Source organism: Neopsephotus bourkii, unplaced genomic scaffold, assembly GCF_033783945.1.
Source record: "Neopsephotus bourkii isolate Nb327-2 ecotype Australia unplaced genomic scaffold, CSIRO-AGI_Nbou_v1 NB_1434, whole genome shotgun sequence".
In the NCBI taxonomy this organism is placed as follows: Eukaryota; Metazoa; Chordata; class Aves; order Psittaciformes; family Psittacidae; genus Neopsephotus; species Neopsephotus bourkii.
Window position 1 is genome coordinate 148448 of NW_026901911.1, and position 13505 is coordinate 161952.

Consider the following 13505-nt stretch of genomic DNA (forward strand, 5'->3'; position numbering starts at 1 on the left):
TCCACATGGAGGTCCATGGGCTGCAGGTGGGTGTTTATTCCACCGTGATTTGCACCAGGGGCTGCAGGGGAATCTCTGCTCTGGTGCCTAGAGCACCTCTTCCTTCCTTCCTCACTGGCCTTGGGATCTGCAGGGCTGTTGCTCTCACATATTCTCACTCCTCTCCCCAGCTGCAGTTGCTTTTGTGCGTCAGCTGTTCCCCTTCTTAACTATGTTATCCCAGAGGCTCTACCACCATCACTGCTGGGCTCAGCTTTGGCCAGTGGTGGGTTTGTCTTGGAGCTGCTGGTGTTTGCTCTGTCAAACATGTGGGAAGCTTCTAGCAGCTTCTCACAGAAACCACCCCTGTAGCATTGCCCACTACCAAAATCCAATACAGATGTTCAGGGCAGCTCCATTTTGAATCTGAATGTCTTTGTGTTCATCAGTGTATCCTGCACGTCCCGTGAAAATCAAACCATGTTAAACTCATGTTTCCCAGTCACACAGTGCTGCACTTCCATGTTTCAGTGATGGCTCTTGACTCTTTCAGACATCCTTCAGCCGTGGCTTTACTAAGAACATGAAGCTGGAGGCAGTGAACCCCAGGAACCCTGCAGAGATATGCGTTGCTTCTGTCACCTCAGTTAAAGGACGGTTAATGTGGCTTCACCTTGAAGGTATGTGCTGTAAAGGCTTCTTGTGTTTGTGCAGTTCACTACAGCACTCTCTTCATTTCGTCCTTCATCCTCCGCACAAAACTGCTTTCTCCATCCTTTCCATTATATACACGTTGGCCAATAATATGTTATAAAGAATTATCTTTCCCTAAGGGAGACACAAATCCCTTCCATCCCCCCATCAATGTGGACTCTCTCAGCGTGATCTCTGTTGATGATAGAAACCTCCTCTCTGCCAACATGATAGACCTGCATCCTGGGAATGGATGTTTGCCTCACTTGTGTGGCTGAGACTTCCACTGTTATTCCCAATGTGCTCTCATGGGATCGTCTGATCCCTGTAATTCCTTCCTTTTCTCTCTCCTTCCCTCCCTAGAGAAAAGATCTCTAGTCAAAAGCCCTTAAAGTTAGTAAAAACATTGTCACATAACCCAAAGTACCTCATTTGTGCCAGCAGCTTGTTCTGTATGTAAAAAAGGCAGATGTTCAGTGGTGTTTAGCTCTATGAAGTAGCTTTATATGGTAGACAAGGCTTCCTGACACCTCCATGATAAATCCCATTCTCAGATTTATAACTTGGTGCCTAACAAAGGAGAAATTCCTGCTGACCTAAAGCTTGGCAGGCCAAATCATTCATGCCTCTTGTGTCTTTGCTGCTGAGCCTCATGGTTTGGACTGGCTGAGAGGTGGTAACAGCAGAGCTGCAGACGTGTGCCTGAATGCAGGAGAGGTGGTTTGGGATGTAGGAGAGCTGGGTTGTCATCCTTCTCCATCCCTGACATAGAGCTGTCACCCTGGGCAATTTGTCTCCTCCGTGGTTATCTCCAGTATGAAGAGCAGCTACAGCTTTGCATCTTTGCTTTTAGCAGAGCTGTGTGCAATAACAGGTTTCGTCTTTTTCATCAGAGATAACTGGTTGCTTTCTGAATTGAGGTAGCAAAAGCTTATCTGCAGCCTGGTCTGGACACGGAGTAGTTGTGTTTGGTAAAGAGCTGGAATCAACACTTACTGCAAATGCGGTTCTTAGTAAGGATATTGTTGAATATCTGATCAAGGAATCAGACACATTTTGGCAACTTCCCTTCTTAAATGGCCAGGTGCCTTCACTTTTATATACAGATTTTATGGGGTTTTGAATCCTTCTTCCTTCTGGCTCCCAAGCTGTAATACTTTCAAAGGGAATTGGTGTTCATTAAACTTTTGCCTGTTATAGTAGATAGGAAGTGCTGTTTCTTAGGTCTTTAAATCAGCTAGTCCTCCAAGACCCGGGATAGAAGCAGGGAGAGGGCCTCACACTCTGACCTTGCTCCCCTCCCTCATCTTTTTCTCCCTGCCTTTTATACTTCTAATTTGTTAAAGGGTAACTTTACAGCTTGTCATAAAAATAGCTGTGGGCATCTCCTTGTCTTTTCAGTCCTGAATCATAGATGCTTTACGCTCTTGTTTTGTATCTCGATACCAGGAATAGAACTGTAATAAAAGGGAAAGATGCAAAAGACTGTAAAAAATAAAGAGGAATCTTTGCTGCTGGTGAAATGTATGACTTCAGTATGCACAGTGTTATGCTAAAGCCAGGCATTAAAAAAACCCAAACCCTGCTTGCAGAGTTGTAAAATAAATGTGGCTTGAACTGTGGCATGGGGTTTTTTTTTATTCCATTAATACGCTATTGTTTCTAACTGATTATTTATACTCTGGTAGCAGCAAGACTCCCCAGCTACCATAGGAGCCCATTGCTGAAGGCCTCGGGTCCCACCATTTATCATGGGAGCATCTGAAGCTTTCATTGTTGCCCTGTTTGACAGCCCAAACTGCAGCCATAAACCAGTACGCAGCAGTTAAGCAGCGTCGAGTTAGACACGAGGGAACATTGCTTAATAAATCATGCTTTGTACAGTAGCAAAACTCTGTAAACTTCAGGGTGAGCATTTAATAAGCAGCAGTTGAGTTACCCATTGCTGGAAAAGAAGCACAGGGCTGATCCGATGCTGTGCGCATCCCATCACTTTCTGCTGCTTTATTACTGATCATCTGCATTGTTAATTTTTACTGGTTCATTTTAGATTTTAAAGCTGAAGCTTTCTGGTCTGAATTTATACAAGTAATAATGTTCACTCTCTGCAGAGCCGAGGAATTTGAGGAAAACCCTTTTGTTAATCACTTCTCCAGCGAGGTTTTCTATAATTTTCCCTTTGAGAGTTGCTGCTCTATTCTGTCCATCCTGTAGGATTCATAGCATCATGAAAGTTTTCTTCACTCTGTTCTCAGTCTCCCTGTTCTCTTCTATTTAACCTCTCAAGGCTTATGGATATTTGTTAGTCTGAGAAGACGGCAGCATAAAAGGCAGAATTTGAAACTAATGAGTCTTAAACAAGCTGTTTTCCACTAATATGAGTGAGGCCAAACAAAGCAGTAAGATGTTGGGAGTGGAAGGAAGGGTTATCGCTTGCCAGGGGGAAGAAGCAGTGCCAAGGAGGACAGCGAAGCTTTGAGTATATCGTATAAGAGGAATAGTGGTGTTACAGCTGAACAGACATTATGGTGCTTCCTCGCTCATCAGTGTGGCTGCAGCTGTAAACTTCAAACCCAGAATGTTCATGTCACATCCGTAGTTGATTGCAAGCAGGAAAGTGCATTCAGTCTGTTTATTTGGTCAGAATAACACCGAGAACAGTTACAGTAATGAAAAGAGTGGATTTTCCCAGATCTGGTGAAATCTCAGTGGGGAATGTGTTGATCTCTTGCTGTTTAGGGCTTGATCCATGCCTTGTTCACTTGGTGCATGTCTTACTACTGACTTCAGTAGTTCTCACATCAGTTCCTTGGATGCATTTGTGGTGTTAGGTAAAAATGTTTTGCCCACTGGAAGGTGCAGCTTTCATCAGGTTCAAACTGAGCAGAGATCTCTTGGAGGGAAATGGTTTTGCAGAGCATGCCACCTGTTGAGACCTTGCATTGATTGTGTTCTGTATCTTGTGCCTTCATCCCATCCTTTTCTCTTCCCCATATCCCAGTGGAATAGAAACTCTTTCTTCAGTGTATAATGTGTAACTGTGGTGCAGGGCTCAGAAAAATACCATGAAGACACCCATGAATCTATGCAGACATCATGATTTCATTTTTCAATTACTTCCTCCAGCACTGTGAGCACCAGCACCTATTTTCCTCCTTCCTTTGGGTTTTCATGCAGCCACCCTCAAAGTGCACCAAGTTTATTACTAGAGAAAAGATTGATCCAAATGCTGCATCTCGGTCTCAATGCCATTCCCATCACAGAGTTCAATTACTGTTTAAATTACACAGCAAGCCCTTGATGAACATTCATTAGTGGGGAGCTCCTGGTAGTTATCTAGCTGTGCACAGTCAAACACTGCTGCCTGAAGCAGGAGGCAAAGATGCTGTGACAGATGCGAAGGCAAGGATGCTGTAGGGGAAGCTGCTGATCCTTTGGTCTCTTTTATTAGGAGATTATCTCACACTGATGCTGGAGCTGTAGGTCCTAGGGTGGGAATGGCAGAGGGGGGTGAAGTTGCTGGCCAGGCTGTGCCAGTGCAGGAGGACTTGGAGTAATTAAATGGTGTCTTGGCTCAGGAGCCAGAGTTGTTTTCAGAATAACTCAAAGCCAGCAGGAATATTTCCATTTGCTGCAATGGGCTTTGGAGTATGACCCTCATAAACCGAGACAGGAGAATGTCTTCTAAGGAGACATAATGACCAAACTATATTTGCTTTAAGCAGAGATTTTCAGTGGGATTTTGAATTTACTATTATAGCAAAGATCTTAGTGCGTGTGTCCCACTTGGGCTTTTATATTGCCTCTCCTCTGTTGAGTGATCAGTTCATGTTCCATGTGCAGTGAGGAGCCCTAGGAGAATTCATGGCACTTCTAGGCAGAAGAATGGCCTTCTCCCACCCTTAAAAACAGTGACCACACAAAAATGCTTCAGGGGAGGGGCACTGGGGCATAAAGGCCTGTCATCACATTGCCTTATGTACATCTTTAAGAGCAAGCACCCAGCAACTTTGGCTAACTTAACTTGTGAGCTCAGCAAAAACCCCAAGGGTCAATCAGTCCATCTTGCTGGGGAAAGTCACACATGTTTTACCTCGCTGGCTTTTGGCTGCTTTGCTGCATACCCTTAGAGTGCTCTTCATGGGGCTTTTCCCTGGAATCACATTGCACTGTAAATGCAGCAGCCTTGTCATTGCTGTCTGCCAAACTGAAGATGAAATGGGGCCTGATTTTGATGCAGGGATGCAGATTTATTTTCACATGTTTCATCATTTGCTTCGCTTGTTTCATGATGAATGCTCCAATGGCTCTGAGCTTCGTATTCCCTGTCTAAGTTATATTATAAATCTGTGTTTATAGGTTTACAGATGCCCTCTCCAGAGTACATAGTTGATGTAGAGTCTATGGACATTTTCCCTGTTGGCTGGTGTGAAGCAAATGCTTATAACCTAACTCCACCACACAAAGCTGTTTGTAAGTACATGGAAACCTCAAGCAGCATAGGTATTACATCAACATATATATCAGGGAGTTTGTCTTATGTCTGTAATCCCATTCTTGGAACTACCCACCTAACAAGCATACTAGTAACCAGGCTGTAAGTATGCTGTAAGTAAAGAGCAATAAATCTAATTAGCTACCAGACTGTGCAGCGCTGGTATTACGTGATTTGTACTTGTCTGTGGGATCAGTCCCTCTAAAAAACGGGACTGTTTGCACCAGGAAAAGCTGTTATGTGGTTTGAGATTGCACTGTTATGTGGATTGAGACTGTGGGTTGTGGGTTTGTGATGGGTTTGTCAGAGTGAAACCAGGTTTTGTTGTGCTGACCCAGCTTCACTTGGGTAGCTGAGTGAATTAGGGACATAGAACCTCAAACTGGGAAAAACCCCATGAACTATAGGGTGGAGTGGACATAAAGAGACCATCCAGTTGCTTCCTCTCCAAAACAGGATCTGCTCCATCTAAACTGAGAGATGTTTGCTGACCTCCTGCAAGGGAGTTTCTGCTCCTGCTCAGGGTATCTACCCAGTTATTTCTGTGCCCTTATCAACTCAGAGATTTCTTTAGTATTCAATTTACATCTCTCCCAGCATAAGTAAGCCTTACAGTGTTTTGTCCTGCCTTCAGTGTGTATTAAGATTAATTTCTTCCCTTTCCATTTGCATTTGAAGGCTGCTCTTGTGCACTCAGTAGTTTGGTGCTGTTCTGTTCCTCGCAGAAGTTATCCAACTCCAGTCTCAAGCCACCAGATGAAAAATTAGCCTCACTGTTTATATTAATTAACATCTGAAAGGCAAATTTTAAAATGTGTCAACCCTTTTGAAGAGTTAAATATGCTTAAGTTAAAAATCAGGCAGCCGGGGCCTAATTTGGGAGAATACTGCTATGGCAACATTATGCAGCCTTATCGCAATTTATAGCTAGGATAAATGATGCTGGAGGTAATCATGCTTGTAAAATGTAATCTTACCCATATGTGTTTCTGTATGGAAAGATATTTGTGTTTTTATCTTAATTTTTTTTTCTACACTGATCCCATAAAGCACAATATTAGCATTCCAGAGGAAGGATTAAATGTATTATTAGATCGTTAAAGTAGGTTTTAATGATGTAGTGACTTAAAAACATACCAAGAAAAGATGGCAATAGTAATTAAGTACCATTTCATTGTGTTACAAGTCATTTTATAGTCAGTGCATTAATACAGCTTTTTATACATTATGGGTATACTTTATAGGACAGAAGGGTAAAAACGTGTGCTTTTTTTCTTCCTTGCTTCATTTTTGCAGTGAGAAGGAAGAGAAGAATTGCAGTTGTGCAACCAGAAAAGCAGTAAGTTTTTGTTATTTAAGGTGATATTTCTACAGGGATGTGTCGGGTCTTCCAGGGGAGATAATACACAGTGACTTTGGTAACTACTGCCCTGATACTGCAGCAGAATCGACAAGAGGATACTTTGAAATATTTGTGAGCATATTAGAAAGTCTTTATAATAGAGGTTTGTTACCAGTTGGAACTGCATAGCCAGTGTCTGATGGCCAGTAAGGGATGCTTATGGAAGATGGACATGTACCAGGAGGGCATTTCCCTATCTAGCCCTTGCACTTGCTAGAAACAAGAATTTAAGGGGATTAAGTGTGAATATTTGGGGTAAAGCTTACAGACCAGAGTATATCTTTGGAGGAGGTGTGGATCTGGCTCTTTCTTTTGCAATATGCAGGCCCTGGGCTATGATAAAACATGTGGAAATGAGGTTGTATTTGTGGTATCTCCATTCCTCAGCCCAGGCAGGTGCTGATGCATCTCTGTCCAGCCTGAATACTGGTTCTGCCCCTTATGTCCTGCCTGCTCCTATTAAATACACCAAACTGCTGTTTGACAGGTTACCATCCACAGTGCCTGTTGAGAAAATACCTCATGACCTCTGCCCAGTTCCTCAGCCAGACACCACAGGTAAGGCTGCTCAGCACTGGCAAGATCTTTATTTCAAGGACCTATTGCTTCTGTTGGGGGAGATGACCCCAGAAAGGGAGTGACTGTGTCATATGGGTGAGCAGATGGTACCACATCCTCAGGGATGTAGGAGTGGTGTAGACCCACCAACACTGCAAGGAGTCTCTGATGTGAGAGTCTGGTCCTCCACATGTGAATGCTGTGTCTTGCTGGGGCTATCTGAATTCCCCTGCAGCTTACCCTGGCCCCTAATGATGTTAAGGCCAGGCTAATGAAGCCCTGGTGGAGATGGACGTGGTTTTTTAATTGGCATCAATGAAAATGCTTACACCAGGACTTAATGGTCCCTGTGTTAGCATCAAGACACTGTGGCATGGCTGATCCTTTTGCTAAAGGCAGATTTTTCTCCCTTTTAGCAATGGAAGGAGGCTCTGGGAGTGCAATGTTCAACTATTTAATTGCTTAGACTCAGCAGGATTTAACTCACTTTATTCCAGCAGGCTGCAGGACACACATTGACATCTGAGCCAACATCCCAGGGCCCCATTACAACTAAATGGGGAGAAATGGGCTCTTTTTGGGTATAACCAAAAAGTGGATAACCGTTTGAATGGTAGATGAACTGCATTGAGATGTACCCACTTTCCTCCATGGGCTATAAAGGAGCCCAGAGTAATTAGCCCAGACAAAGAAAACTGCTCTGTAGACTCATATGAGGTCACGAGAAGGGCACCGCAGTGCTCACTATGTTGGACAGTAGCTGAAGAGGGGTTTGTAGAGCTCTCCACTTGAATTTTCTCCCTGAGTCAATTCTGTATCTGTGAGAAGAAGTTAATACATTCCCTTTCTGGTAAGTTGCTGCTGAGTCGCTCACACCCATCTGCAGTGTGAGTTATGAGAGAGCCTTGGGTCATATTCTGAATTAAATCCTTTCCTGAGTCTCCTTTCAGTAGGGTGTGCAGCCAAATCATTTGCTATTAAAAGCACTTGACTTTGCTGTGTCGGATGGATTCAAGTAGCAGAGGCTTCTCTACCTTCTATCTCAAGGAAGACATTTTGTGCCTCCTTTACTCTTCTTTCCTTCTTACCACATCTAGGAGGAGGAAGAAGTGCCCTTGATGTATTGTACAGAAGTGCTACATGCACATCAATGCCACTTTCTCCTTGCAGGCACCATCAATGGGAGATACTGCTGCCCCCAGCTCTACATCAACCACCGCTGCTTCTCAGGTCCATATTTAAACAAAGGCAGAATAGCAGAGCTACCTCAGTCTGTCGGGCCTGGCAAGTGTGTGCTGGTCCTCAAAGAGGTATGGCTCAGCTCTCTTTTGGGGGGATTTCAGGGGGAAAGCATGGGTTGCCAGCCCCAGAATTTGAGAGCAATGCACCTAAAATTGTCCCAGAGCTCTACAGTGGTTTCCATAACTCAAAACTGCATTGTGAGTCTTAATGGGAGAGGTGACATTTTTGAGACACGGGGAGTTCTGTTGATTGGGAGCAAGTTTTGTCTTAACTGTGTGCAAGAGAATTCATGTTCTGTCGGGGCTGTCCCTAAAGCTGACCTCTGTGGGTGTTGCCATCCATGATGCTGTTGGGCCAGCAGATCCAGCGTGGATGACACCTCTGTATGTATGAAAGTGGTCTGGTGGGGCCCAAACCATTGAGATCAGGGCAGAAAGCCAAGCAGAGGTGTGTGTGGTGTGATGAGTGGAAGCTGTGGTGTGCCCAGCTCTTGCTCAGTACGGACAGGTTAATTCCATGCAGCAGGGATGGCAGAGTACCACCATCTCTTCACTTTGTCCTGACCCAATCAGTGCTTGCTTTGGGATGAAGCCAGAGTGTTGAGCACTTGCTGTGGCCTTGGAATAAAGCTACCTTCTTTGAAAAAATGCATAAATGTTTTCCACAAAGATTACAGTTCATGTACAGATGAAAGCCAAGGTGACTGCGGGCGGCGGAGGACAGCAATATGGTACTGTTGAATAAGCAGGGTGCTGTTGGTGCCTTGGACACTATTGCAGTTTGAATTGGGTGTTTTAGAAATGTAGAACTTTCAACTTTCAGGCCTGTACCTATATGAAACGCACTTGATGTGCATGCAGGAGCATAGCTGAGCTCCATCTACCCTTGGTGGAAAAGCACAGGAATTTCTAGGTGTCTATTTGAGGGTGGTGAGGCCCTGGAAGAAGTTGCCCAGAGAAGCTGTGGCTGCCCCATGCTTTGCAGTGTTCAAGGCCAGGTTGGATGGGGGCTTGGAGCAACCTGCTGTAGTGGAAGGTGTCCTTGCCTGTGGCCGGGTTTGGAACTGAATGAGCTTTAAGGTCCTTCCAACCCAAAACATTCTGTGATTCTACAAATCTTATGTATGGCAAGACCCTCAGTGCCCAGCTCAGGATGTCTTCAGTTGTCTGAAAAGAGACAAATCCAGCCCTTAACAGAAACACCTGAAAGGTGAGATTCCTCCCAAATCACTCCCCACTTTGGAAAACACCTCTGTACTGTAGTGAAGCCTGTGTCCCCATTCCCTTCTCATCACCTGCATGCACTGCTTTATACAACAGCAGTGCTGGCTGTCTCACTTAGTTGAAAGGTGGGCCATGGAGAGAGCCTAATCCAGCTGCTTGTGCAGGTGAGACACTTGGGTCTCAAAGAAACAAGTCAAAAATAGCCCTCAGCAGAAAGCAGGATAAAATGATTGCAGAACAGAAGTTGATAGCTGCCAAATTTGAAAGCAAGTCCATAGCAGCTTGCTGATGGGGAGCATTAGCAATCTGCTGCTCCTTGAAAAACAGGCAGTGAAGAAGCAACATGGGGGAAACAGGAGGCTTGCACAGTCAATACTTATGCTAATGTTTCTTCCTCCTTTCTTCCTGGAATTTGGGTTGTGAAAACATAAGCAGTGCCAGGTTCTCCCCTAGAATCTTAGTGTTGTGCTTCATAGGATAACACTGACTTCTCCAAATTCCTTAAGAATGGGAACAACTGTGGAAACCAATCTGAGTTGCCTACAGAAATCTTGTTTTCTCATGCTGTGCCTCCTTACAGAATTGCTTGCTGCAGGAGCAATAGTGTTGAGACATGGGCATCTTGGTTTTGGAGACATGAATGACTTCCCAAGGAGCAGGACAATGGCAGTGGCCCAGTATTGGTCAGTGCTGACTTACGATGAATTCAAGCTCATCCTGGCCATGGGGACCAAGTCCCAAGTTCTGAAAAAGGTGAAAAGAAGACATTCAGAATGTTGCTGTAGGGAAGACACATGTGGTTCCTATCTGCTACTGCCAAAATGAGAGGTGTTAGCAGCGCAGATAGGATAAGGATACCTAGGCAAGAAGAGGCAGAGAAGACATGCCTACACTGAGATGATGATCTTTAGCATCTGCCAGAGCACCAAAAGTACTGCAAAGGTGTGTGGTGAGAATAGTACAGGAGATACCTCCTCCAGCCCAAGACCACAGCCACAAGGCTTTGCGCAGCTGAAGAGCTCACAAGGGTCCCCATCACTCCAAATGAGTTTTGGTGCTGAGCTTGATGCCTTTGTCTTGCTTTACACCCACTGTTGATGTGGCCCCAGGAATGCAAATGCATCATAATGATCGCTCTCTCACTGTATAGGAAAATTGCAGGTCATTGTAAATCATATATCAGCATAACTTTTATGAAATAGATAAATTATACATGGGCTTTCCTTTGACAACACACAGGGGAAGGTGAGAAAGACAAAACAACTATGAAGGAAGTGTGGAGTCAATAGCAGTCGGTGAGAGCTTTTTAAATCACCCACTTTTAAATCACCCGTTTTTAAATCACCCTTTCAAATCATGGTCTCCAGCCATAACTCACTGCCTTTAGAGATGCTCTAGTTAAAAATCTGTGCCTGTCACCAGCCAGTTCACAGTGAGCAGCAATCTCTGTGATGGAGATGCTGCTGTGTTTGGCTCTGATGGAAGCCCCACATAAAACCAGCTGGAACAACCAACTCCTGCCCCATTCCTCAGCCTGGATTACCTAAAGCAAGAGGTTATGTTGTCTCCCCACTAGCACCAGGTGATGGGAGACCTTGCTCCTGTCTAGGTGGAGGGGGTCTGGGTGCATCCTCTGCCTTCCTCCACACTCGACCATGGGGGTTGTATTAAAAAGTGCAGTGCAGCTGTGTTTCATGATGCTCCTCAGCTCTCTTTTCCCCCAACCTCTTGTCCTTCCTTACCTCCATCATTGATACAGTGAAGCATCATTCTGGATCCAGCTTCTAATAAACTGATGCTACTCACCTGTATGCTAATAGTGAGATAGCTATGGATCAGTACTGCTTGCTTCTGGAGATATCATTGTACTGTGGAGTAGGAGCCCCACCTTCCATTTGAGTAGTGTGGGCTGTTCTCACTTGGGGTATCGGGAGGGAGACTGCACAGGTAGGTTTGCTTTTGTGCAGCACCTGCTTTCCAACAGAACAGACACTTGAGTTCTGCATTGTTACTGCATCCCCCTGATTTCTGCCCCATTGCTTTGTCCTAGTGTTGAATTCAGAGGCTGTGAGCTCTGCAAGAGGAAGCTGCTCGGGTACCTTCAGGAATGGCAGCCCTTGAGCAAGATTCCAAGCAAAATCTTGAGAGCAATTGCAACTTACTTAGAAGTATGATCAAAAATACTGATTTTAGTTCTGTGTGTTTGTATCCTTGCATCCATGCCAAGCTTTAGGCGAGTGACAAGTAACTCTTGCACTATCTAGTGCCAAACTTCTTTTTAAAGCCTAGCTGTTCATTATTCCTGGTGCCAACCCAAGTTTCTGCTGGACCAGTGGCTTATTGTGGTTTCTTTCACCCCAAGAGGCGAGTGAGGTGGTAATGCCTCTTGTTTAACATCAGCTGCAAAGCTTATCTCATTCCTGAGATACTTGTTTGGAAAAGAAGTTGAAACTTGCAGCCAGATAGAGTGGAGACATCAACTATTGCCATCCAACAGCTGCATCTAGGCTGAAAAATAGTGACCCTATAGTAGCTGTGTAAGTAATGCTAACTTTAAGTTGGATTTAAATAAACAGATTGTCAGTTTTAGATTTAGTTCTTTGGTCAGAATATCTACAAAGTACTTGTGAGCAGTTCTTCCATCTATGCCAACAACTTACCACGGCAACATTGTAAAACAAAATGAGGTGTCTTTTTGAGACTTCAGATGATCTATAACCCACTATATCTTGGGGAAATATGCTGTCAAGATTAATTAGCCTCATTGCTTATTGCTCTTACTATTTTTAAGGCACTTTTCTCTTTCTCTTTTTAAAGAGAAAATGGACTTAGAGGTAATGTGACAGTCCAGCTGATGCAAAGAGGAGGAATCAGCCAGCATTTGTCAAGGAGCTATTGCAATCGGCAGCTGGAATTCTTTGGAGCACGGCAGGACTTCTTAGGAAAAATTGGCATAATTAAATCATGGGGCTCAGAGAATTAAGTAGCTTGCATGAAGCTTTAGGTGTCTGAGCCGGACTGATCATTAGTGATCAGATATGGTGTTGGAATGGCAGAAACCTCTATTGTCTGGATAGCCAAACTGCATTTCAGCAAGAGGGCTCACTGACATCCTCCCCTAGACTGCTCTGTGGACTTCAGCTCATCTGTAGTAGTTCCTCCAACTTACATCTGGACATACGTGGTTTTGAAGTGCCATGGACTGTCATAAGCATGTCAAGAGTTAAGTGCTACAACCTTGACTGTGGTAAAAGCTCACTTTTAGATCGTGGATCATTTAATGAAAGAATCCCAAAGAACTCTTTTCCCTTCTCTTTCTGTCCCACAGATGTGTCATTATTCCAAGTAAAATAATTTGTTTACTCTCCTACCTGAGGCTAGTTAGGGTTTCTCCTGATAGGTAGGAAATGTGGGCTCATATCTCAGATATTGGAGGAAAAGTGAGTTTCTCCTCATGAAGATACTGATAACTGGGCTCCTGAACAGGAGGAGATACAAGGAAGTAGTTCTTTACTGTGAGGGTGGTGAGGCACTGGCACAGGTTACCCAAAGAAGTGGTAAATGCTCCATCTCTGGCAGTGTTCAAGGCCAGGCTGGACAGAGCTTTGGGTGATGTGGTCTAGTGTGAGGTGTCCCTGCCCATGGCAGGGGGTTGGAACTGGATGATCTTAAGGTCTTTTCTAACCCAAACCATTCTGTGATTCTATGATAGTATTTTGAACTGCATATTCTCAGTTATACCTCCTGAAATAGCTTCATCCAGGGTTGGGACTATTAATGAAGAGGGGTGGAGGGATGGAAAATGTGTGAATGCCAAGAAGCTATGATGAGAGGAAGGTGGTGAACTGCCCATGGATCAGGCACATTTAGACATGCTCAGAAAAGGGCATTTGTGAATCTGTGATATGGAAAA

At 44.4% G+C, this 13505-nt stretch overlaps 1 protein-coding gene across 4 annotated transcripts in view; it reads left to right on the forward strand.

Annotated features, from left to right (window-relative positions):
• Positions 1–13505, forward strand: part of SFMBT2 (Scm like with four mbt domains 2) — a 107327-nt gene that overhangs the window by 77389 nt on the left and 16433 nt on the right. For all 4 annotated transcript variants that reach the window (XM_061368642.1, XM_061368643.1, XM_061368641.1 and 1 more), the window contains 5 exons: positions 533–659; positions 5032–5145; positions 6464–6506; positions 7057–7127; positions 8298–8437. In XM_061368642.1, coding sequence (XP_061224626.1) covers positions 533–659; positions 5032–5145; positions 6464–6506; positions 7057–7127; positions 8298–8437 — 495 coding nt within the window. The remainder of the gene's footprint in view (positions 1–532; positions 660–5031; positions 5146–6463; positions 6507–7056; positions 7128–8297; positions 8438–13505) is intronic.